This window comes from Pelecanus crispus, chromosome 20 (genome assembly GCF_030463565.1).
Source record: "Pelecanus crispus isolate bPelCri1 chromosome 20, bPelCri1.pri, whole genome shotgun sequence".
In the NCBI taxonomy this organism is placed as follows: domain Eukaryota; kingdom Metazoa; phylum Chordata; class Aves; order Pelecaniformes; family Pelecanidae; genus Pelecanus; species Pelecanus crispus.
This window is the reverse complement of record NC_134662.1, coordinates 5,905,964-5,932,506: the sequence shown is the minus strand read 5'-3', so window position 1 is coordinate 5,932,506 and position 26,543 is coordinate 5,905,964. Positions and strand designations below refer to the sequence as shown.

Sequence of the window (26,543 nt, the reverse complement as noted above, 5' to 3'; positions counted from 1 at the left end):
ATGTCTGCGTCTTGAATTAGTACATTACGTGTACCAGAGCCTGAGGAAAGGGAAGAAAGTCAGGTTTAATACTTGGCTGAAATGCCCTAACTTCATCTCCTTGTCCCCAGTGGTGATGCTGTCTGACTGCCCAAGGATCTGTGAGAGGACCACGCAATATAAAATGACTTCAAATATCTATCCAAAAGCATACAATGGACAAGAAAAGGAAACTAAAGCCAGAAAGGGACAGAGGACAGGAGGCTGAAGAACCCGGAACAGGCCCCATCTTCTGTGGGAAGCCAGTCACACAGACATTATCAGGGTGACTAAATGTCTCATTCTCCCAGACTCAAAGCACTAAACAGCTGAGGCTGGAACCAGCAAACAGCAGGATTTGTATTATGCAGCTTTGATATTTAGAAAAGAAAAAAACCAAAACAAAACACAAACCTCTTGGTGCAGCTCACACTAGGTCTGTTATTTACCCAGGGGATAAATATTGACTCAGTCCTGTGTGTGTACACAATAGCCAGCGTCTGCCATGCCAGTTGCTTACAGGAGATGGAATTTAGTTTAAAGGCATTTATTTACCTGCCAGACAGGAATGCAGCCGCAAGTGCTTCTGCTGTGCTGTGCGGACACAGTGAGGACACGGTCTGTTCATGCACACTGAAGAGACGTGGCAAAAACCTCTGCTGAGAAGCAGTGGGTACATAGGGGCAGCGGCCACGTCAAGATCCTGTGAGGAGAGCTCAGAGCAGCCATGAAGGAAGGCTTGGAAACTTGCCAGCAAAGCAGTTCCGAAATTTCTGGGAACTTCAAGACCCAGACCTTCATCATGTCAACTACATTCTGCAAATAGCTGGCCCCAGACAAAAAGGACTGGAAACTACATATGCCCAACTTCTGGGATACCTCCTGTTTTGTCCCCATGTGGACATTTTTCTGGAATAAATTGCTTTTATTCTGGAATGGAATGTCTATACTGGGATATATTCTTGTCATGGTTCCTGTGTAAACAAGCCCTAAAAATGAATGGAGCTGGGCTTTTTCCTGTTTCCATTCACCAATAAACACCCTCAAAAGGAGTTTCCACCCCACTCTGGGTCCTGGTAACAATAGAAGTGGGAAGATAAAATATTAACACTATTTTGCAACAGGCAATTGCATGTAACTCCTCCAAAGAGAACAATGCTGCTCCAGGCAGGAAGGGAAACCAAAAAATCTTGGCTCCTGCACTTTTGGAAACACAAAGCTTTTGTTTTTAGTTTTACCACATTGCTTGGGGCAGGTCAGTCTAAGGGAGTCCAGCCTCTGTGACACCAGTGGTTTGTACTGGCCAGCAGACCCAGGGCCTATGCATAGATTACCATATCCAGGACAACCGCCGTACGGGGATCCTAGCGGAAGCAGAATAACAGCGACTGGTGAAGTCAGGCAAGCATTTAAAAGGACTGCGCCTTGGGTCAGCTTTATCCTCATGCCAGGCGGACAAGGAGGAAAGGGGCCGAGAAGGCTGCAAGCAGCCCTTAGCAGCACATAGTGCAACATTAAGAGGGCTCACCCACCCAGTCCTTGTCACTGCTATGGCTGGCAAACGCCCCACCTGAAGCCTGCAGCCACACGGTGGACAGTCAAGCCTTTCAGCCCTGACACTGGATTTCAGTTTTCTCTTGTAAAATGTACCTCCCAACAACTCTCCTGAACACGGAGCCACGAGGGAAGCTTTTCTCTTGTGGGACATTGCTGTGGGTACAATAGACTTATGGGCTGGGAAAGATGATTAGCCTCTTGCTATGTCATAATTAGCAAAACACACTGATTTTTATTATTATTATAATTTGAGAGAAAACTTCTCAGCCATCTTTCCTCAAACAGCAGTTCAGCTAAGCACAAGGCCTGGACTTAGCTTCTAAAGGTAGCTAGGAAATGGCATTTGCAGTATCCTGATAGTAGAGAAAACACATTGAAACGGTCTACAGGTTTGAATTCCAGCCCCTATTTTTCTCACCTAGAGGACACAGTATATTGGTCTCCCATCCTTGGAAGTAATCCAAAGAAGATGCACAAAAGGCAAGAAAATTGACAGAAAAATAACGCTGAGTGTCCCCCCTAGCGCTCCAGATCCCCCCCATGGGGCAGCAAAGCCTACAGTTCTGAGTGCATCAGGAAGTAGTCATCGTTCGGTTTCTGTTCTGCAGCAGGTCGTCTGAGGGAACAAACTCATACAGGAGTTGATTCTGAGCCTCTTCTCTTTATTTAAATTATATATTTCTGTTGAAAAGAGAACATAATGAAGAAAAGTCACTTCCCCATTACACATCTTTGTGAAACATCTCTGGGGCTGGGCTTTAAAGGTCACTTTTTATTCTGCTAGGGACGGAGACATTCAGGTCACAAAGACTTTTATATGCTGCCGTAGCAGGATCTTGTTCCTGGTGATTCCTTGCTAAAAAGGTTAGCAAGTCAGTTGTAAGAATGCCCCTTTTGAAGAATTGAATACATTTGACCCAACACATGAGTTAGTACATTATATGTTGACTGTCAAACGAGATTTATGATCCCGCGCTCTCCGGCTCACCATTCTACTGTGGTTACTACTTCCTGAATCTTGTCCACTTCTTTTAACATGCTTGCTGTTGTCAGTTCTGCCACATTCTCAAAAACATCCGCTTCTGACACATAGGGGTCTGGGTCATATTCATAGGAGTAGTATGACAGATCTGTCTGTAGCGGAGGGCCTTCCTCTGCTGGAAAGGAAACCACAGAGTCTCAGGTTGTGCTTTAGCCAAAGAAACTGCATTTCAGCACCATATATTGCATCATAGAGAAGGAGAATGAAATAAAAGGAAAGGAATGTTAATCAGGGAGGCAAATCAGGGGCCAAATGAGTGCCTTATGTGAGTAAAGGAGGCTACACATGTCAATGGACGTACAGGTGCATGCTTAGATTCACATGCAAGGAGAAAAGCTGCTGTAAATCAGAATTTTCAATTTCCCAGTATAAGACCTGGGCACTGGAAAAAATGAAAGAAATCAAAAAGGGGGAAGAAAAAAAAAAAAAAAAAAGAGGGCCATGTACTTGGAAAAATCTCAAAGTTTCATTTTAAAGTATCTAATCTTAGGCATTAACTGAGGTGCTTAAGTTAGGAACCAGTTCACACCAAGTCCTCTATACAGTAAGATAAGAGATATCTTTGGGAACACCAGATGTCACAGATGAGTTACTCTGCACCCTGAAAACACATCTCTCTCCTTTGACTAGGTCCAAGCGAAGTACCTCAGTTAAGGAGAGACCAATCCATATGAAGACGTGTAACGTGTGCATTCTTTTAAGCACCATTTTCTAAAAGTCAGTTACAAAGCTAAAGGGCAGACTGCGTTAGAGCAGTTTACTTGGCGCATGTCATGAAAAAGATCAGTCTAAGCAGCTAGATTTCTTTTCAGCCCAACCAGAATGAAGATTTTGGCACAACAGGCCAGGAGCTTACATCAAAGCCCTTCGCTTCTCCCTCAGCCTGAAATAGCAGTAGCTGAGATACATCTGCTTCAGCAGAGTCACATACCACGGAGAAACCTCCATCATTTAAGAGAGGAACACACACATCACAGGCAGAAACAGATATTTATCCTCCTTGCATTCACTCCAGTCTCTACTGAGACATTGGCAGGCCACTCACAGTACATATACCACTCAAAACAGGCTGTGCCGCGCTCTGGTGGGTAATTGCTCACTGTCCAGAGGGTAAGACTGCAAGATAAAACTTCTAGGAATATCAATAGGTCCCCATTTTCTAAACTGTTCCTCGAGCCAGCTCAGCTGTCCATCTTTCCTGTTTGCTTTCCGTACGCACTGCTCTAATCCAAACCAAAGCAGTCACTGAAACATAGTTGTTGTAAGGAGGAAAAGTCCCCCTTCTCCCTCCCTTCAAAATTGGCTTTATTTAAGGAGAACACTCGTCAAGGACTTTGAAAATGTTTGTTCTCTAGAAATAAAATATCTGAAGGCTCTTCCCTGTTGCCTCCCACATCCTCCCAGCAACAGGCTCAGCCCTAGGCAAGGGAACGCTTGCCTGAAAGCGGAGTCAATCTCTGTGATCACTTCTTCTTGGCCTTCTCCATGTGAGAACCTGCCAGATCATGAGCTCGTTCTATGAATGGATGATTGCTGTCCACCAGGGACAGAATTAACATCACAGACCTCACTCTTCCCAGGAATGCAGCTTTGGAGTCAAAGCAAAGATGAAAGGCCGACATTTCCTGTTGCACACAAACCACTCCCCCATCTCCAAATGTTTGTGCCTCAGCCAATGTTTGCCGAACACCGATGGGGTGAAAGGAAAAATGGCCCGTTGCCAGTTCAATCAGTCCTAAAAGAACAGCGGTCCTGTGAATAATGCGCCTGCCAGGGAGTGTTGCGAGAGGACTCCACCTGGAAGCAGAGCTCACGCTGATGTTCCTGTTCGGAGCTAGTGATGGGTGACAGCATTTAATTTTTTTTAAAAAATAATACCACCACCACCACCAAATAAAAGTATCATACTTCCACCTAGAATTTTCTTCCAGCTATCGGCCTTTCTAACTGCTGAAGCAGAACTGTACAAATAACGTGGCTCCAGCTGTGGGGAGAAGGCTGGGGGTCAGACAGCGTGAAGCTGGGTGGGCTGCGGGCTCAGACCAGCAGGGTGCAACACCGCAGCAGCACTGATACCACCGAGTACTGCTGCGCCACTCTTTCATACTGCTTTTCCATCAAATACATGCAGAATCACAACATTACCGTGATACCAACACACTGTCTTCCAACATCAGTGGCTATACATTTAGCACTTTTGGCAGACTAGGCAATTTCAGAAGAGCGTTAATGATCTTTGGAAGCAATCAAAGCACCACCTCATCAGAGAGATGGTATCAGAGCTACTGAGGATCCCCGAGGCTCTGAAATCCACCCACATTTTTGTAGCCTAGTGCGACAATGATGTTAGAAAAGCCACAGACAGAGGCACTCGAGATACTGATACTCCAGTTAGCAACCAAAATCCTGCTCCAGGAGCTTTCAGTCCAAACAAGTATGACTGAAGCAGGCTGTGAAAACATACTAGCAGAGCTTCAATGCTTAGAGGCAGACGTGGGTCCATGCTACTCATCAAAAACCTGATCCATCCCTCTGAGTCTCAGTAATTCACCTGTGAGAAAGAACAGCTGAGGAAGGGGATTCAGACATGAGTTGTTTCAGTTGAGTCCTGTCACCCTGCACACTTCCCTCTCAATCAAGAGAATATTTCTAAAGATGCACAGAGGATCTACCCATCTGTACAAAAAAAGGCCACAGGTTTAAGAGGAAACCTCAGCCATTCTGCCTCACTTGCTGCAACATCTGCTGCAGATTTTTGAAAGGCATTTTAAAATGCTTTGACAATACCTAGGTGCTGCAAGAAGCGCTGCAGCCTGATTTTTCAGGACCGTCTATATACAATTGCTTACCTTGAACAGTGTAACTCAAAAGCTGTTGCTTATTCTAGCAAGCTCACTGGTGTATATGGAACTACACTGCAAGTCTGTGTTTGCCAGAGTGAGCCCAAACACATTATGAAGTTCCCCACTGTTTGCTGGAAGGAAGCTGGCTCTCATTGTTTCCATTGCTGGGGTAACATAGACAAGAGCTAACAATGAAAGCATCAATCAAACCACGATGAGCCTGCACAAGTCATATGGCAAATACAGAAGGATTTCAGACAATATAAATACCACGAGGTTCTCCAAGAAAATGGTTTTCCCTGAAGATTAACACACTGAGGCAGTTTCACCAACCTGCCCTAAGCTTGATTTGTCTCCTGGAGTTTTGCATCCTTTTAGGAAATCGCAGATTTAGCCATGGCTCATCAAAACTTTCACTAGAAACCCAGAGCACCTGAGCAGACTTAAACCAATCACATGCTTCAATGCTAACAAACCAGTGAGCCCAAATGAAACCCGGGTATAAGGAGGGACTCATTCATTTGTTAAACTTTGATTCGTGTACTGTGTGGTTGACCTGAGAGGAGCCCAGAGGATTAATGAAAATCACATGCTGGGCGCTTTTCCTGATGCAGGATTTAGTCAGTTTTATTTCTGAATGCTCACTCTGCCATGGCTGTTCAGACAGCTCAGTTCAGAAGAGGTATCTGCCTTCCAGGAGACTCTCAACTTGAATGCTTACAGATCCTAGAACAAAGCCAACTCTAAATGCTTGTGCTTTGACAAACATATCCTTATGGCAAACGGGTTTGTTAATCTAACATCTGTATAAAAATGCCACACAAAAAAACCCCAACCCAGGATTTCCACTTTTGCTCTCACTGACAGCATACTGAGCCAACATTGCTTTTGTTTGCTGAGAACAGAAACCAGAGGGTTATTTTTCTCAGACAGATACTTTAATGCAGATTATTTCAGAAACACTGTTCTGAAAATTTTTGAATTGTGGACTACCGTCAAGTTCCACAGTTTTTTTCCCAGGTAACTATTTTTACTATAAAATTTTTATTAGAAAATAATGTAATTGCAGTTCCATTTTGTAGACCAGCAGCAAAACAGTTAGTATGGCCTTGCATACCAGCAGTGCCCTACAGGGCAGTTTGGGAATGCTGCTTTAAAGGGTTCAGATTGCAAACAGAGTTTCCATGCTGAGTACGCAGCATTTGCACAGAATAAAAAGCAACAAGCATTCATCTCAGTTACTCTAACAGACAGCAATCTTATACGTATACTCACACTAAGTCCAGAAACAAAGGGAGGGAAAACAGGAGAGATATTTAACACTGTAAGATCGAATGACCTATAGAAACAGTCATAATGGAATATTCACCATGCTTTTATACCTTAATAAGACAACTGGCCATCAACTTCTGTAGAGCAGAGGAAGGGCAAAGAACAGGATGGTCTCTCGCATGTCGGACACATGCTAGTCTGAACTCTGGTGCACAAGAAGGACATGAGAAGGCATAGAGTCTTCTCTTGAAGAATTAACTTGTTTTACCGATTTGTTAGGAGAGTTAGAGGCCAGGGGAAAATTAATGAGTGGAAAGCAGCCAGGAAAAATCTAGTCCAGTTTATTTACTAGAAACAGCATGAAACAAACTATTCTATTGACCCTCCACTGCTTCTTGGTGAGATTTATTGTGAGCCATGAGCAAGTTCGACATGAGTCTTGGAAAAAAGTGTATGAATATAAGCACTAAATAAAATGAGCAGCCAAATTCCTGGCTACTCCATCTACTGACCTTAACATTTTTGCTCACTAAGGCCCTTTATTCCAAACAGCAGCTCTGAGGGAATCAAGACTGCCAGCTGAATTTTTGCACAGAACTGCTAGAGACAAAGTTAATCCACCCGGATTCTAGTTCTTGCAATGGTTTGGTCTGTTGTCATGTCCTGTTCAGTTGTTTGTTGAAACACATTACATCAGCCTGGTTTTAAATGTGATCTTTCCAGCTTAATATTGAAGAAAAGATCACAAGAGTGTGTGTTGTTCAAACATACCAAGGCTGAGAAAAGAGGAGAGTCACTTGCCCACTCCTATGAACAATTACCTAAATCTTACCTGTGCACTGAATAGAGCAGATGTCACGCAAGATTTCCTGAAAGGAAAAGGACTAGAAGACCTAGTCTATTGTCAAACAGTTATCATCCTAAGTTTCCTTGACCTCTGCATTTTTTCTGATTTCTGAATGTTCTGTCTTTTAGAAAAGATGAAGAAATTCAGCATCTTTACTTAAATGTGCTTAAGAGCCATATACACTTTTATACAGCGATGGGATAAGCTTTAAACTTGCTAAAGAAAAAGGCCTTGGATAAATGCAAAGGTGTGATACTACCTGCTGGAGTTTGTTGAACACTGGGTTGCTCAGCTGTGTGGGAGTGCGTCTCCCTTTCTTCTGGCAAATTCTTGGCTGTAAATAAAAAGAAAAATAAATGCATTGGTTATACAATTTGTTAATGAATCTCTAGAAAACGTTTGCATTTCCAGAGGTGGCATACTCAGCTGACTGAGCTACTACATGGCACATGTTGAAAACCCATGCAGAATCTCTAAAAAATGTTGCATTTCATGGATGTCATTTTTATCTAGGATTATTCACTTCAGATAAAAAAGTATCACTAATTTTCTCTGAAGTTCATTCTGATTGGTAAAACATGTATTCATGGGAACAGAAAACCAGTTATTCTGAGCTACGCAGGAAGGCAACTGCTCTTGTAACTTAATCCCCTGTAGTATGAAGTAGCAAAATAATACATATGAGGTTTTGAATTCTCCTCTTTTTCCTACCACACGTACAGAATTATCGTTTGCTTAGACGAGGATTTGTAGCATCCTGCAACTAGATCATAACAGAAAAGGGAATTGAATGAAACCTACAGGCAGAACATTGAGACATGGGCATCTGTTCTATCCTTGTATTATTCCTGCACGATGCTACTTCCATCTGGCAATGGTTCGGGTAAATCTGTCCATCTGATCCACATACAGGCTCCCCGTCATAGCCACAGTCTCGCGAACACATGCATTGCTCAAAATACTCATCCTCCAAGCAGCCAAAAATGTTATTGCATGGTCCAGAGTGAACAAAGCCTGGAAAGTAAACAAAGGCATCCAAAGCAATATTTTTGCATAGCATGGGGAAGGGAAGACGGAGTGGCAATTTTCTATTTCTCTGATGTAAGTTTCTGTGTTGAATTCCCTAAGACTTCTGATAGGAATTTACAAACTTGGTAGAATAAAAAAGCTCTGGGAGTAAAGCTGTCTTTCTGAAAGAACCGTACTGCAGCAGATTCCAGATACAGGATAAAGCAACTATTTTGTATGACATAGACCACAGAAAGGAATGTATAGTTTCTGGGGAAAGTTATTCCTTTCACTGATGCATGAAATTTTTCAGTCTTCCTACAGTTAATTGTGGAACTCTATTGCAAGCTGTTTTAGAGAAAGAAAACCAAATTGCATTTTAAAGAGTTTTCACCTTTATGTTTATTAATACATCTCACCTTGTGCAGGTTCTTCCAGAATTATACATTATATCTTGCCTCTGAAGCAAGTAATAGTCACTTTGGTGACTGAAGAGCAGACTACATTGGTCTGTTTGGCTGTCATACATTTAATACCGCTATCCCACAAACCTTTTTAAAACTTCCACTAACACAGATAGTGAAATAGAGCATTTTTCTAAATATAATTTTGAGTTCTGAACTCCTGGAAAGTATGTCTGTGGGCTCCAATCTGCTTGGCTTTGGTGCAACTTACCAACCCACTGGCTAGCTGAGCTTTCCACCTCATTGCACGTTGGCCCATCACAGAGCTCCCGAGCCAGGGGACTGTTTTCACTCACGTTGTAGAAACGAGTTGCTTCAAAAGCTGCAGGCCAGCAAGAAGAAGAAATCACAACTGAGCCTTATGCCTAGAGCTCTAGGCCGAATTTTAATGCTGGCAAAAATCAAAGGAAAACGGGCACATACCTGGCTCATAGTAATCATAAACTTTGATAGGCACAGGAGCTGTTTTCCCAACTATATGCTCTCTGAAAGCTTGAAACTTCACACAGGTCATGCACTGGCTAGGAATCTGTATGAAATTACGTAAAAGACTCATTGTAACAAAAACTGCACTTTAAATGAAGAGAAAGGCAAATAAACATAGCATGTGCCCCTAATGAAACACGCTGTGCAAGACACTTGGGGAGAACAAAGACACCTGTTATATTAGGTATAGAGACAAAGATGATGAATAAAAGCCGAACAGGATTAATTAAAATATGTGATACTTTGCTGGCCTTTAAAGCACATACTTGCCATACAACAGTGTCAGAAAGTCAAACCTGAAACTCAAGCTGTATTCTCTGTCTTCCCTAGCACCACTCCTGCCATCAGCCAGCTTGCTAATGCAACTAGCTAGCAATTCACGGCTGAGGACCAAGCCAGGAGAGATCCCAGCTTCCACTCTCAGGTACGTGCTGAGACATCTGAATTAGACTGCATTTTCACTCTGTCCTTTCAGCAACGCTAGTTGTAGCTGAAGGTGAGATTATTTTGAGGCAAAAACTAAGTCATATCTGCCGAGAAATTCTATATGGGCTGAAGCTAATCACCTGCCTCTATTATGCTTTGGTTTCCAACCAAAACCGTAACACCCACCTGCTCAGAAGAGGCTCAAGCAACTGGCCAGTTAAAGCTGCACGGTAAAACTCATCTGTGAGGATCCATCAACATCAATACAATGTCTATGCCTGATCCACTTGTCATTTGCCTTTCATTGAAAAGCAACATAATTGTAAGAAACAAAGCCGTTACCTCATCAAAATAAAAAAGGACTTTTCTTCCATCCACTTCATATCTTTTTAATCCAATTTGCTTGTTCATCAGTAACTGGAGGGGGGGGGGAAATCAACAGGTTTAGTTTCATCTCATTTTATAGAAAATAGTTTGAAATTAGAGAAGAAAGATTTTAGACTGCTTAGAAAACTGATCAGACACTAAACCCCAGGGATTTCTTCTGCTGGAAAAGGATGTTTCAGTAAGAGCGAGGGGAAATGCAGAGAGGATTGCAGTTGCTGTCATACAACTGAGGAAAAAGCCATCTGTGTTCTTTTCTGTGACCTGATAAGGAATGTTTGCAAGGTGCACAACGCTGAGCGTTCTTCCTGGTCCCTGGTGCATTTATCTCCCTCAGACTACGCCTGACATGTCATCCATAATCTAATTGAATAGCTCCCAGATTGTTTTCAGTACTAAAGCTCAAGCAAGACCTCAGAGACCCCAAAACACTTGATTAAGTGTGTTATTTACACTCCTTCAGACCGCCAGGGAATTATGCTGCTGGATCGCACCAAGTATTAAAGGTCCCCTTCTCCCACCAGCTGAAAAATCCAAAACATTCTTCTGCCAGGAAAATTGATCCTTACATTTGAAAAGAGCAGCCATTTGAAAGAGCCCTAGGCATCCTCCCTTTTGACGAATGGGGTCAGGCCAGGCCTCTGCCACTCATCTTCTCTCCTTGAGGCCCAGGGATTTGGAATTTGCATTGTACCAGTCAGGCCCACAGACTACCTCTTCTTCTGCCTTTTATTTCTTAGGACAATCTGCATGTCTAAGGAGTATCAGAACACAGTCTAAGAGTACTTCCCACATCTGGGGTGCTACTGCCCCTAATCTACCCCAGCCTTGTAAAAATGCTCTAGCTCATCTCATGCTGACTGCAGGTCAGTACATATATCGTGATCACGGTCTTCAGAGGAAAGTGCAAGAGCCCTCGTTTACGGAATTACTGCACCACCTCAAAGAATCTAGTAACTCTCTCCCTGGTACAGAATGCTAATGAGTAACCACCAAAATATAAATGCTATCATCTGATATAATTCTATAAAGTTTTATTTTAAACTTTCCAAGAGAGTTACTCCTATGATTTTCCATATTTGGAATACTAGCATCTCAATATTATAACGATTGTCATGCTGTATGTACTTGATCAGTCGATCAATCATTACTGTTTTGACAAATGGTATTCAGAACACATCTATCATGGAAATCACTTAATCCAGAAGCCGGGAAGGATGATGGTCTGTGGAAATGGACTCTGGTGTTTTAATCCCAGTTTGGGGAGCGGAATAAGGGCCAGAGCAGATACCTTAATTCTATTCTCTAAACTGTTCTGTTACTTCAAGCTCTCTCTCAGAAAATCCCTTTTGTGACATAGGGATAATATTTCCTTGGCTTTTTCTTTTTTCTTTTTTTTTTTTTTTTTTTTTTTTAAAACGTTCCTAAGTTATTTTGAGATCTTAGAATGAAAACTCTGTGGAAAGGAGAACAAAGCATTATTATTATTATGTATTAGAAAGAATGACATGAAGCAGAAAGCATTTCTACTGAAATTTGCCCAAACCTGCTACCAACAGCTTTAACTGTGAATTTTTTCAGCATAGTGCTTCTAGTTGTAAAACTCTGCACACAGCTTCCTGCTATTACTGTAACAAGCAAAGGAACATGTGTTTAAGTCCCACACAATATGGAAAGGGCCAATTTAATTTGTCCTTATAATTTTAGGGGCCTGATGGTGGCTGTTATTACTCAGCAGTAGATGGCTGCAGACAGTCCTTTTATGAGGGCTTGGAGAGGCTGGCGCCACCAGGAAATGCTCAGCTCAGCTAAAGTTGCATTTTTCTGGTGAAGCTTGATATATACCAGCCTGTGGTGACCTCCTGACCTTGTCGACACCCAACATTATTAGAAGGATTTGTGGCTGCACAGCCAGGGGGGCTGCCCTCAACGTGCAACAGAGCAGTCATTAACCATCACTGCCCTGGAGCTGCACATGGGCCCGCTCTGCGCACACTGCTCCCTTGTGAGGGCAAACAACAAACAAGGAAATCTGATTTACAGCCCTGCCCCTCCTCGCCAGGAGGAGAGGGAAATGGCTAGGGTAACAAGAAAATGCAGCAGTGGGAATGACAGGGCTCTGCTGAAGGTGGTGTCCAAAATACAAGAGAAAACTAGTACCAGGTCTTCAGTGCAAGAACTTCACTTTTGTCAGCGTCGTTTGGATACACATTTGATAGCCATGAATAAATCACAGGGGTTGTATCTGCATCTTCACTGCCTACCTATATATATGCTTGAGCTTTGTCCCTACATTTCATTTTTACAGATGCAAAGGGCTTCTGCAATAAGAAAGATGGAATTCAGCTCTTCAAAGGGAACGTTCCCCCTTGAAGATGCAATATCCTTCCCAATTTAGCAAAATCTACTACTACCCATAGGAAGTAATTCTGTACTGGTTATGGAAATGGACTGCCCAGTGCTGAATCCCCAGCACAGAATCCTCTCTCCAAATCAAGGCACAAATTACAGAGTCTTTTGCCCAAAGGACTTTCAAAACGGTGGGTTCTGAACCAGCTCTTTTGTATCTGACAAGCACTGAAGGAGCAGGCACCGCATGAAGTACCTGGCATCCTTCTGAGATTTGCAAGGACTTAGATCAGATCAGCCCTGTCCTGCAGGAGCTCAGCCTTCCCAGTCATGGAAGAGAATCAGCTCCCTTTCCCACTAAGACAGGGGGAGAAAGGAAAACAAATCACCTGCCATTCTATGCCCAGAGACCCTATCAGGTAGGGCTACACGGTGACTCTTGCTTCTCTACCCGTAGAGGCAGGAACATGAGATCCAGACAGGTGGGAAGATGCCACAAGGGAAAGCACAACCACCTCACCTGCTTAGTGCTAGAGAAAGCCCAACATGCTGGAGAGCTCACCCAGCACCAAGAAAGTAACTCTTGGGCAGCAGCAGGGCAGCTTGCTCGTCCCCTCTGACTGCTTCCAGCCAGGCCAGGTTCAGGGATACGACAGAACGGCGAAGGCTAGGAAGCTGACACATGATGCTTCCCAGACATTGATGCATCTGACAAGCAGCACGGGAAATCTCCCTCTTTCTCTGCTCTAGTTTCCACATGCCCAGTGCTTGTTTCCAATTTAGGAGTGCTGACCAGCACCCGCACCTGGCCAAGGAACCAGCAGTGCTGCGGCACCAGCAAGATGGCACCGACTGTGACAGAAGGAACTCTGAAGTCATAAGAAACCAAACCTCGGAGGCAGGCTAGTGTCACAGAGCACAAGGGTTACAGCAACACACCAGAAGATGAGAGAATAAGAGGTACTGCCAACAGAAGTGTTCCAAAACATTATACAGCTAGTTCATTGGGGAATCAGAATCAGAGTTTCCTTGCAGAGTGTGTATCCTAATGGTAATCATATATTCACAATTGTCTTTGGTGTTTCCTCTACTTAGAATGTGTACAACATGCCCCGAACACGGGTTAGTGTAAACCATCAGCACAGCACAGGAGCAGATTGCTGTGTGTAGCAGCATTTTAGTAGTAACTAAATACAAAATAAGCATGTTTGCTTTACAGGTCTTTATCTGGGACACCTGTCTGGCCCAGCCGTGTAAACAAGCCTCATACCAGAGCACAGCTACCTTGGCAAAAAGGAAAAAAAAATCAGGGACTGAAATGACAGAACCCATGCGGTCCCTTGTAACACATGAGCTTATGGGACCTTCTCAGGACTCTCAGCCTAGAAACTCTTAACTCCATCCCCTGCTGAAACCGGTAAAGGAGGTAGTCACCGATGGGAGCTCCTATTTCTGTAGTTTCTTCTTAGCTCATTTCAGGAAAAATAAGAAGTACAGGGATTTGTTAATTAACCCAACAAACTTTCTGTTTTTCCGTAATGAAACGCCCTTTGCACTCTTTGTTTCAACTCTTTCCATCCCTTTACTCCTGCTTTTCCTCTGCTGATAAAACATTCCATGGGTTTAATACCACAAAGATATCCTGTTGTTCTCCTCCTGTCCCATTTCGAGTTCTCAGCCTAAGCCAGAAGTTTCCAGACGTATTTTTTCTGCCATTATTTACATGAATTACTGTGAAAAAGAACTTTGAAAGCAGTGCAAATGACTGTCACTCTAGCACCTTCAGCAGGAGGAGATAAAATAGTAACCAAACCCACTACAGGCCCCCTCACCTAATTTTCCTCCTTTCTCTTACCACAGGGATACTGGAGACCTCCTACTGGTGGTCTTGCCTCATCTGAATAGCCATATTCAGTTTGTTGCACCATTTGTTGCATGTGAGAGAGAATATCACACTCAAAGGTCAACAGGCAAATAAAAATTGATACATTTTACATGCATGCATTTGAAAACAGAATTCTCAACATGCAGCTAGTGAACAGATATAAAATAACTTTGATAATTCTCTTTACAGGAATAATTTCGTATCCGATCAACATGCGTCTCTGTACAAAAGTATTCCAGCACAGCTCCCTAATACTAAAAGGATGCAATTCTCTTCTCAGGGACTACTACACAAGTTTCTCTGGCTTCAATGACAGCCCAGGAGACTATCTGACAGCAGATTTTGACGTGGATTGAAAGCCCCTGAAGAGGAACATATTGGTCTCATTTTCTCCAGGAAAATGCAATGCTGTTTATATTATAAATTAGCCAAATCAAGTGAAATCCTAGAGAAGACAAAGCAATGTGCACTGTTCCTTGAATTAGGATGTCAAATTAAACTGCCTGGTCTTCACTATGACTCTACTTTTAAATTCTTTCCCCAAATCCCTCCCCCACCCAGTATAATGATGATAAAGTTATTAACAGAAGAGATCTTTTGGAAGCAAAATACTTTTTAGCTCTTTACCAGTTCTCAAGGATGCAAGGATTTTACACCTCTTTAGTTACATAGTCCTTAAAACCTCTTACTTGCAGCATAAAAACCAGTGAATACACTGTAATGCTTCCACAAAACATAAAGCAAAGCTGAAGATTACAGTTCATCTCCCCTAGAGGGCTGGCTGGGTAAGAGGCACATTCTGTCCACCTCAGTTTGGCTTGCAATAAACATGATGTTCTCCCAGAAGGAAAAAAAAAAAAAGGCAAAAAATTCCAAGACACAGAGCCTCCAAAGAAATGGAATCCAGATGTTGGAGATAACACAGCCCACTAAGAAGCCATAAACAGCTCCTGTTAGAGCACATTTTCACTTCAGCATTTCCAAATGGGTCTCATTTAATTACTGCGCACTGTGCTCAGTAATAAACCTTCATTTGGCCATGTTCGGTAAATTTGTTAATCTTGCTCAGAACATCTGTTTACTCACTTCAGATAAATATTTTTTGACAAGTGAAATCTCCTGCCCTCCCCCCCAGTTTTAATTGCATCTTTTTGGACAGTGCTCTAACATCCAACGGCATTTGCTTCCTATTGCTCCCCAAAGGGAATCCCTGCCCATTACAGAGCCAGGTCCTAGCCCGAGATCATGCCTTGCACTCTCATGACAGCATCTTACCTGCTCTAGGCTCTCAATATCTGCACGAAACCCTGAGAACAATGGCACTTCCAAGACAGCCATGTTAGAAGATCCAGAGTGCAGCCATCTTCCCATGAGAACAAAAAGAGAGAAAGAATGAAAACAAACTCAGGATCCAAGACAACAAATGGTACATGGACAACTCAGGATGGAGAACAACTGAAACAAACTTCAGAGGAAAAAAAATTAAAAGGATCTACTCTTCTTTGAAGGACTTGTTGAAAGCCACAGTCTACTTGGCTTTACAAAATCCTCTTCTCTGCTTCTACTCAACAAAAATTAAGCACAACTCACAGAGAGCAGAAGTGTAGGAGATGTCCAGGCAAATGGAGGCAGAAAAGCAGAAGGAAGGATATAGTCTCCTGTGGGGCTGCTTGCCTCATTTCTCAATTAATCACTGAGCAAATGCACTTGGTAAAAGGGAATAACCCCTTGGAGTAGAAGAAACTTCTGTTCTTTCCTAAGCAGAGGGCTGTAAATAGATTGTGGTGTAAGAGGAATGTTACTTCCCAATACCAGGCAGAGTCATTCAACCCTGGGGTTTCATAAACGGCCATTTCCCTCCAGCATCTAATTGACACCAAGAAAAGTGTCTTTGCTAATGAGTCAGCAACCTCACTCTCTAGTTACTACTGTTAAAGAATTCACTGCCTATATTGTCCTCTATAATATCAATGAAGACTCCAAAAAACCACTGAAATGCAGAGTTGTTTGCTGGAGTGTGCATTAAAAAAAAACCAAAACAAAACAAAACACACCACCACAGGAAGGGGTGGAGAGAAAGTTTATTTGGGCCACTGCAGAAGATTTCAATTTCTTGCTGCCTGGCAGAAGAGTCGACATCATAACAAAGCAGCTCCTGCTATGTCCAGAACAATGCTCCTTTTCTCTGCATTCACATATAGTCAGCTCTAAACTATCCCTCCTTAGCAGCTTACCTGTTTGCTGTTTAGTTGCACCACAAAGACAGTGAGCTGGGACCCAGGAGGGCTTATTAGCTCATGCCCAGCACTGAGAAAACACAGTATGCAGCTTCCAGCATCAAATTTGCCAGATCTGAACTGGCTCCTGCAGGGCTACTCGGAGGCCTCTATATGGAGACCTCCGCAGCGAGGGTGGGTGTGCGAGCTTGCTGAAGCTCTGCACAGAGCCAGCCTGGATGCAATGCCACACCCAAGCTCGTACGCCCACAGTAGCATGAGATGGTCTGTGCACAGATCCAGCTGGCTCTGTGTAAGACAGCTCAGGGATGACAGTCTCCCAGAGACATTAAGCCTTGCTAATCCTGATCTAACTCCATGCACCAGACTCCTTAAAAAATCCTGTAGTATCCCTTTACCTACATTTTTCCCCACTCTCTTATATCAGTCCTTTATTTCCCATACTGTTTTCTCCCTAACTCCTCAAAAGTGCCCCAAGGATTTCACTGAGCATGACATTTAAAACGATTACATTCTGAAGAACACCCTAGCTCAAGATACTTCAATTGTCACCCTTAGATGCACTCCTCTATTCGCATTGCCTAAATAAGATTATGAAGGAGTTAAGAGAGCATCGTTACAGGAAGAAGGGGCGGAAAGGGAAGATTTAATTTGCTTTTGTTTTCTTTCCAAGCAATCAATCTCCTTGGACTGGGCTTCCTCTCAAATTTCTGTCTTTGCTCCAGCAATTCCCAGGGCAGAAGTTTCAGGAATAACAACAGAAAGGTTGTGTTGATGCAGGGCAGCCTCCTTAGTTACAGGCATCTTCAAGGGACTGACAAGACTTTATAAGCCTACCTCCCCAAGACAAGCTGCAGCGCTGAGGCAGGGGGAGAAGAGCTTGAGAAAGCAATATTGTGTTATGTACAGCCAGACTGACCCTAGCAAACTTTTGGATGAGGAGTTTGAGTTGCTCATCACTGGCTGTTGTTACTGGAGGGAGGAAGAATTCAACTAGGCCGAAAAATGCCTGGCCCAGGATTTCACAGGCTTGTGGCAATCAGAGGCATCTGCCAACAACATGGCCATGTGAGCAAGAGGCAAGCGTGCCGACAGAGATAACAAGCTCTCATCTTTGCCTGGAGTCACTGCAACTGTTTTCAGGACTGCAGCCACTGTACCACATTGCCTCTGCAGGAAGGAAGGAGACAGAAACTGATAGGGGAGCAAAAGTTTTCCATTTCCATGAATTGCATCTGAGCTGTTCACCCTTCTGCTGTTTCAGTTCAGTGAAGCTGTACCCCATCACCTGCCATGCTCCTGGTCACAGATATGCAAATAGTTACAGTGCGCTTGGGAATGGTTTCTTCTGTTATACAGCAGGATGCTGTAAGCCCTCCTTATTTACTTTGGTTGTGGCTCTCCCTCTCTTGGGCCAACTTTCCAACAATGTCCTTAAAAACCAAAACATTTTGTAAGAGATCAGCAACTCCTGATAACTGCAGCAGTACTGATGTGTTTAAGCAAAACATCTAAGTGGACTGAATACAGGTCAGAAACTATTCTTGCTGCTGTCTGCCTGCAGGCAAGTTGTTTTCTCTTAAGTTTCCCAATCTGTAAAATGAGACGGAACGGCTAATGTCTTTGCAAAGTGCTTTGAGAGCTAGGAATGAAACTTCTGGAGGATGGATCATGCCATCTTTAAAAGTTATTTTAGATTTCTTGAGGCAGAATAAGGAGATAAGCAATGAGCTTTAGAGAGCTTATAAACAAGTATCTGCATATATTGTGCCTTTACTATAGATTCGAAAATCAGATCATGGCAACAAGCATCTGCTGTTACGTTTTTGGTATCCAAAACTGAAGAATAAGCAACTCAAACATTAAAGTCAAGTCAATAATATTTATGAAACTGTCAACACGTTTAAGATATGAGTTAACCAGTTGAAATTATCTAGCCTGTCAGGCTTTTAAGGAAAGCCTGTTACTGAAGACCTAGAAAATAATCCAGAACTTTTTATTTTCCACCTGATACAAGCAAATGACATTCAATTTGTCCTCTTCAGGTTTTGGAGAGGCAATAATGAAACTTAATAATAAAAACCCAAGGTGTTGCCCTCTTTGTAAATTTTGTTCTTGTTTCTCTACCTTTGACATACACTCAGCACTAAAATTATTAATGCCAGCAGACAATGCTTGTGAATGTCCATGCAATAACTCTGTCCTACAACCCACAATTATGGTTGAAATTCTGCATTTTGCATGCAAGGTGTTCTATCTTACACTGTTTGAGATATAGACGGTGCAGCAAGAAAGAATTTTCTCAGCAAGAAAGAATTTTTCCTGTATCAATGAATGTATCAGTGCAGCTGTGCTGATCAGCAAACTAGATGGTCTCTGAGAAACAGGCAGGACATTATGCAGACTGGCATTTCCTACCGAGTGCACGTCTCCAGTATGACTTTGTATTCCTGGTGGTCCTGATCTGAAGCTGGGTCATCATCATCCACCAGTGCCCTCTCCCTGTGCAAGGCTTCAGAGCGATTCTCATCTGGAGAGACAGACCGCAGGAGATTTGGAGCTTGAAGATACTGCTCTGACTTTGGCTCCTTCAGGTTAACCAGGAGCTGGAAAGCTGGTTTGGCAATAGGATCAGGTACATTGTAAGTGACATCAATCTGCAGCAGAAAGGGGAGGGGGGGAACGAAACAAAACAAATCAGGGCAGTTTGTTAGACCCCAACATTTCATAGCATCTACAAACGTTCCCCAAAGACTAGCATAAACACCAGATCTCTTCACAAAGAGGAAGCAGCAGGCACAGAGACAAGAGGCTTTGCAACACAGTTATATATATAGGTAAAGCTATACCAGAGCACAGTCACCCTAGTACAATCACATTTACTTCTATGAATTAAAGCAACACCATGCTATATTATTACTATGAGAGGAATTCAAAGTGTAATAGCAAACTGGGATTAAGGAAGCGGCAAATAGGCTGAGTTTAGAGATCACCTGCTCACATACTTTCTCCAGTCCCATGGCAACTTTACCTGCATCAGACAGCAGCCTTCACCTTTAGCACTCACAAACAGCCCCGTTGGAATACTGGGGATCTGGGGAGAATCCACAGTTAAGACACAGACAAGACATGGCACTGAGAATGGAAATGAATATCGATTTTAACTTTATTCTGTACAAAAGATCTTTCCAGTTACAAAGGAAACTGCAGAAGTGAGTATGGCTTACTCTTTTCAGCCACCTGCATTTAACAGTGGTAGAAACAAGCAGCAGCACAAAATAAGCATCGGGCATTACTTATGGCAAAAAATGCCTTTGAGTGCTGCCTCCTTCACATCAGAACCCAGCCATAAAACCCCAGAAAGTCCCAAGATCTCCGTGTTTAACTTGTGCTTTTACCATTACTGAACTTATCCGAGTTGTCATTCAGAACCCAGCTTATGTGGATCGCTTTAAAAATTTGGCTACATAAACACAAAACCACCTACCACTGCAGTCTGGAGGACTTTTTTATTCATCTTGTTAAGCTCAAATGTCTCCTGGTAGTCTAGATTAGTAGAAGCCAAGGAAATGGTAAGGTTGACTCCTCCAACATAAGAAAGGATAGCATATTCAGCCAGAGCCTGCAGGGCTACACACGTGTCCTAGGGATCAGAAGAGGAAGAGATCAGAAGAGAAAGAGATCAGAATAGTGAAGAATACAGGAGCATAGTAAACTTATAAACAAGCACTGTACTGTACGGTCATCAGCTTCTGGTAGCAGAATCTTCCTTATTAATTTGGATAGCAGAAGAAATATCAGGTTTTGTTCACTTTTGCTGTCAAAGGCATCTGTAAGGACAAAGTCTAGGTTCCTTTCAGATTATCAGTCCGAGAAGGAAGCAGTAAAGAGCACTGGAAAGTTTTTCTTCTTACCAGGACACAGACCATTTCTGTCTAGACTCTAGACAGAAACTCTGCATTGACCACTCCTGAATCAATTGATTTCTACAATTCATTATGCACGCATTGAAGCTACCTTTTTCGGAGGCAGCCCACCTGAGTAGATGAGAATCCTCCAAGTGCGTTCCTTTGCTGTGAAAGCCATTTTACTACTGGGAGTGCAGAGGCCACGTCTCCTAGGAGTGTGTACGTCAAAAGGGCGTAAGATGTCATTTCCACTTCTGCTGAAACAACTGAAGGGGGGGAAGGGGATAAAATAAAAAAAAAAAATCAAAATACCATCTAGAAGTGAGAATCTGGGCAGGTCTAGAGATAGTTCTATGAATATTCATTAACTGAAAAATAAAATAAAAAAATTAAGAGTCTGTAGAAGTAAACACAGGAAGAGAAAATGAAGTTAAAAGACGTCTGCGCCCAAGATGCATCATGTGCCAAAGATATCTCTGCTTCCAACATAAGTTCTTTCCTTCACACAATAGACAACCTTCTTTCTACTTGATTGTAGCCCATAAGTAACATCTCTCCCACTCCAGTTCTACTTTGCTGCTGCCCGTTCTGTATTCCTGTCCTAGACATTTTCATACAATATCCAGTTAGATCCCTCCTGAACACTGGTGCACCTGCATCATATTAGAAGAGCCAACGGCTTTAAGTGACTTGAAAATTATAGCATCATTCACTGTTGTTGTGGCTTTGATAGTTAAAGTCTATGAAATCAGCTGAAATGCAAGTGACTGCCAATAAAAGCTGGGTATACAATCCCCAGGTCCATTTGAAAATAGAGCTAAACAGCTCTAAAATTAAATGTATTTGACTTCTCTCAGATATCCATTTCAAATGATTCCTCCCTGATGGAATCCCATATGGCTCTCACTCTTCTGCATCACTCACTGTCTTTATAGAACTGGAGTGAAAGATGGTGAGATAGCTGGGGCTGAAGAGACAGTCCTGTCTTGACCACATCTAGCTCTGTCTCTCGTTTGCTCTTAACCAGCTCTTTCAGCATAACGTTACCTGCCTTTTATGAGCTCTCATTTCATCTGGACCCTGCCCTGACTGCCATTTTCAGAATACCTTGTATTATACAAACAATTCACTAGAATACACGCAGTCAGCAGCCTGCTGTTGCAGCCCATTCCCTTATCTCCGTCTTTGCAATACAAGTACCTGATTGAGAGAGACCATCGTTAAATCCCATGAAGGTATCTTCATCAGTAACAAGAGTTCCCGTCAAGCTCCAGTGTGTAAAGCCATCTAGAAAAATAGGACAGTGGAATATGTATGTTATTACAGCAGGACTGCAGCTAAGCCTCTGTACATGGGAAGAATCAAATTCTACTTCTGCCTTGACTCAAAGAACAGATTTGTGCCCTGAACTGCACTGTCCCTCCTTTTAGACAAGCATCCTCTGGGCAAGAGGCTCCCTTTGCAATTACAAAGATGGCTCAACATGACAAATTAGGCAATTCTTGGACTTTGGATTAAAATACACCCTCAGCAAACGTGACGTGTTACAAGGCAAACTCTGCCATATTGACAGGAAAGTCACTGCTGAGCCTCTGGTACGCTTGCCTTCCTGCAGCATCAGCTGCATGAGCGGAACTAAGGCACTCAGCCCTCTCTACAGAGAATTAGGAAAACCCTTGCCTTACAAAGTCAAATTGTGCCGTGAGAAGGACCTCATCTCACAGGCTCTATCCTCTCCAGTACCTTGAATATACCATTCAAGTAGCAAGGGCTGTTTGCTTGTTCCTCTAAGATTGCCAGTTCAGGGACTTGCCAGATTGGACCCGGGAGCACAGTACCTTGTGTAATAGCCATGCTGTTCATTTTGCGCAGCGCCACAGCAGCAGAGGGACTATGTAGCAGTGTCAGGGCATATGCAATCAAGGCAGTAGTGTAGGGGTCTTCTGCTGAATACAAGTTGGACTCTAAGAAGTGTTTTGCTTTGTCAACAGCTGTTCTTTCTTCCTACATTTAGGGGAAAGAGCCCAGACATATTACAGCCTCTATATCTCAGAAGTTAGAATCACTTTATTTCTCATTACTTTGTGTCCATTAAAAAAAAAAGAAAAAAGGAAAGATGCAGTTTCCTCTCTGCAGAATGACACTAATGCTTTCCTTTCCCTACGAAAAGCTGTGCATCGCAAATTCAAAAAAAAGCAAATAGCATAGCAAGAATGATCTAGACTAACAGAGACACATTTATTCCCCCCTAAAGCTGAAGAAATTTCATGCCCCTGCAAGGCAGCAGATGAACAGAGCAGAAGCGAGCTCTCTACTGTATGTTTGATTGCGTTCCTGACACTCTGGAGCGTCTAGCAGATGCCAGAGGATAATAAAGGCCAAGGTTCCCAGGGGTCCCTGCAGCCAACAAACATGTTTTATTAACTCCCTCAATGACCTCACCATGTAGGAACGTGGCTCTGATAATTTATAGAAACAATTTAATTGGACTTGATGTAATTTGGTTTCCTTTGATTTCCTTGTGGCACTAACCTTCCCCTTCCTCATTTCCTAGCTAAGATCATTAGTAACACTTGCAAATCTCCTCTAGGAAAACCATTAGATCCACATAAACTGCACTTCCAGCAAATAAAAATGCTATGGCTGTCTTGACACACAGCAGCCCGGGGAGAGCATCTCATCACTTCTTGGCGAGGGGGGACACACGACACTGCTGACAGGGAGGCAGAAAGTTACTCTATGAGCACCTGAGGATTTCCTAAATTTTTTAAAATTTTTAGTAAGATTGAAGACCTTCGACTCCAACAAGAACCGGGGGTTAGGGGCTATCTGTTGGCAATGGCAGCATGGTCTCACTCTTCAGCCTCTGCAGGGATGCCATTAGAAGTGCCAAGATTATCACAGTGTTTCTGAATAGATACTGCTGCTTGCACTGGCTGTTTCAAAGTCTCCAGAAACTCACTGGGTTTTGCCTGAATGGGCAATCCTTCTGCCCGAGTACAGGTCACCAAGACATGCTGCAATATCCACTACACCTCCTGTTTTAATCTTCCAGTTCTACCTGCACAGTCCTGCTCGCCCACCACCACTCTTTCCCCTGAAGAGCAAGTGAAGAACTGTATCCATGACTTGCTCAGCGCATCTGCAAGTGGACATTTTCCCAGTCCCAGTTAGTGGGAATGTTTAATTACGTTATCTGAGCATCTCCATTCTAGTGAAACCGCACACAGGCAAAATACAACAGAGGAGAGTTTTAAGAAGGAATCTCTAAAACGCCAGTTGTACTAGAAGCAATGGGGTTTTTTCCTACTTCAAAAATTATACAGTGTAATTGCACGTTCCTGTGTAGCTATTCTTTTTTTCTGTAGTGTTCTTGCTCTGTCTCATTACAAAGAAGAGAAACATTTTTCTCCAGAGTCCTCAATCCAGCACATTACAGGAGTGCAGCTCTCCAAAGATACTGTAATCTAACAGCAGTAGCATTTTGGCCACTGTAGCAAAGGCAGACCGCAAAAGTTTTCTGGATCCCTGAAGCCTGTGCGGCCCTAGATAAACTCCTGTTAGCACTAAGCTAGCTAGTTAAAGGGGTTTTTTGAGTACATATAGGCAAGCCACCAGTATCTGCATAGGCTGCAATCACACCTTGAAGTTACAAAGCGGAAAACACTTTTGGCAGCCGTTTCTGGGAGAGGTTGGGGGATAGGGTTGCAGGGAGTTTGCTCTGGTAGAATAAACCTTGAGCTGATGGCTGAAAGATGGGAGATCATCTTGAATAACTTCAGAATAGATTCCTTACTTTAGAATAATCTCAAGGCTTTCAAACAGCCTCCATTACCTGAATGCTATTATTCTGGTAAGCACAGAACCTTTGAAAGCGAACAGCAGTGAAATCAAGTTTAAAAAAAAAATAGAGATAATTCTTAGAATATGTAGAACGCGAGAGCTATTTTAACTAAGTTTTTATTACCTCCGAAGTTACACCTGTTTCCAGAAGAGATGCAACCACATAAGCTGTCAGGGAGATCTTACCGTGGATTCCACCCTGGAGGGCAACAAACACAAACCACTGGATGAAAACTAGAGGAAAAGACACTGGATAAAGACACTCTTGAAGCAAGACAAATAATATGTTATAAGAGCAGCTGTGGCATCACAGAACTTCTTTTCCTTTGCACATAAGGAGTACAAAATTTAGGAACCAGCCCCACATTGTAGCCTCCTTCCCTAGCAATAGCCTGAGAATACACTCAATGCACATAACTCCATACCCCGAGACATGATTCTGAGATGTTTTGCAAGACTTGACATCTTGCTTTCCATTCTCATGGGACAGCACACAGATACGTTCCAATAGACTTTTTTACTGAAATTCCCCTGGTTCTTCCTGTACTATTCTAGCCTGTCAAGTGCAATATTCATATTAGGCATAAGGAACCTGCAGCAGTGTATGCTTTGATAATAACTTTAAAAACGCACCTATTGCATGATTTTGAGTCTGTATAGTTTTTACCTGAATGTCCTTATTTAGAATCCTGCCCATAGCAGGAAAAGAACCATCTTCTTTCTGATGCTGGATGATCCAGTCTTTGGCAGCTGTTAGTTCTTTCGGGTCAATGAAAATAAACCCACGAGACTGTGCAAAGGACTTGAGGACAAAAGCTGTTAGCCTGTAAATACGAATTTATCATCTTTACTGAGAAAACAAATTCAGAATAATGTATCAGTAAAGGGAAAACAACGTTCTTAGAAAGCATAAGTTTTAAAAATCTTGTTGGGAAAACAGTACTTATTGTTAAAAAAATTAATGGTACATAAAAGCACCTGAACACTGTCCAATCTTCTGGATAAGAGCAGGATTAAGGGTCAACAAATTAAATTGAAAAGTATAACTGGAAGATACATTTGTCTTAGCTATGACACACTCTGAAATTCAGTTCCCTTTTATAGGTGCTCATCTGCTACCCAAATTATTAAAGATTTTAAATTAAGAATCAGTATCCTTACAAATATGGAATTATTTGTAAAGAAAAAAAAAAAGAGAGGAGTAAGTTTTCCAATTTTGTTACTGTCTCAACTAAAAAGAAAAAAAGAAATCCAGACCCATTGCTGAAGTTTGAGGCTGTGTTAGACTTTATACAGAATTAAGACTTAAGAAAGGAACAGAAGTGTTTTTGGAATTCTAAACCTCTGACATGCAACAAGTGCGAACTCTGGCCAGCTTTGGGAGATTGAATCATTCATTTTACAAGCCTCTGAGGAATGGGAGGGTAGAAAGCATGCTGCCTGGCAGGGGATTTTTCAAGTGTTAAGTAATTCTGTGTCACCATATTTTACATCTAGGGACTGGGAGATGCCAGATCTGAGATAAAAGTTTACTATCTTAGAAACAGTGAGGCAGCAGCATCATAGAAGTGGTACTTTCCCTCACATGCGTTCATGAAGAAAAATCAGTTTAAAGCAAAATACAGAGCAGATGGAGAAGTCAAATGACAGCACAAGCAAATGAATGAAGACAAGAATCTACTACATCTGAGACATTATAGTGAACTAACACGCTAATGTGATGTAACGTACAACCTTAAAGGCCATGGTTTCCTAGGGGGAACATTAGTGAGATGAGCTGATTTCTCAGTTTCATAATTTCTGGTTCTCATATTGTTTGACTTTGAAAGGTCCTGCACGTCAATTCTCAGGGCACAAATCCATACCATTCCATTTACACCCCCATGAGCGGATATAAAATAAAGCACTTGGGAGAAAAACTTCTTTGGGGTTTTTTTGGGTTGGTTTTGGTGTTTGGTTTTTTTTCTACTCTGG

General features: G+C 42.6%; 1 protein-coding gene across 1 annotated transcript in view; it reads right to left on the bottom strand.

The window, feature by feature from the left end:
* Nucleotides 1-440: 440 nt before the first annotated feature.
* The window catches only part of CPAMD8 (C3 and PZP like alpha-2-macroglobulin domain containing 8), a 61,389-nt gene continuing 35,286 nt past the window's right edge, over nucleotides 441-26,543 (bottom strand). Inside the window, exons 28-44 of the mRNA XM_075723464.1 lie at nucleotides 25,237-25,393; nucleotides 24,694-24,768; nucleotides 22,565-22,730; nucleotides 21,927-22,013; nucleotides 20,856-20,992; nucleotides 20,306-20,461; nucleotides 19,850-19,912; nucleotides 19,237-19,475; nucleotides 15,857-15,944; nucleotides 10,306-10,380; nucleotides 9,475-9,580; nucleotides 9,263-9,373; nucleotides 8,381-8,593; nucleotides 7,839-7,913; nucleotides 2,564-2,732; nucleotides 1,994-2,256; nucleotides 441-721 (exon numbers count right to left, since the gene is read on the bottom strand). Of these exons, the coding sequence (XP_075579579.1) occupies nucleotide 2,256; nucleotides 2,564-2,732; nucleotides 7,839-7,913; nucleotides 8,381-8,593; nucleotides 9,263-9,373; nucleotides 9,475-9,580; nucleotides 10,306-10,380; nucleotides 15,857-15,944; nucleotides 19,237-19,475; nucleotides 19,850-19,912; nucleotides 20,306-20,461; nucleotides 20,856-20,992; nucleotides 21,927-22,013; nucleotides 22,565-22,730; nucleotides 24,694-24,768; nucleotides 25,237-25,393 (1,918 nt within the window). The 3' untranslated portion in view covers nucleotides 441-721; nucleotides 1,994-2,255. The remainder of the gene's footprint in view (nucleotides 722-1,993; nucleotides 2,257-2,563; nucleotides 2,733-7,838; nucleotides 7,914-8,380; nucleotides 8,594-9,262; nucleotides 9,374-9,474; nucleotides 9,581-10,305; nucleotides 10,381-15,856; nucleotides 15,945-19,236; nucleotides 19,476-19,849; nucleotides 19,913-20,305; nucleotides 20,462-20,855; nucleotides 20,993-21,926; nucleotides 22,014-22,564; nucleotides 22,731-24,693; nucleotides 24,769-25,236; nucleotides 25,394-26,543) is intronic.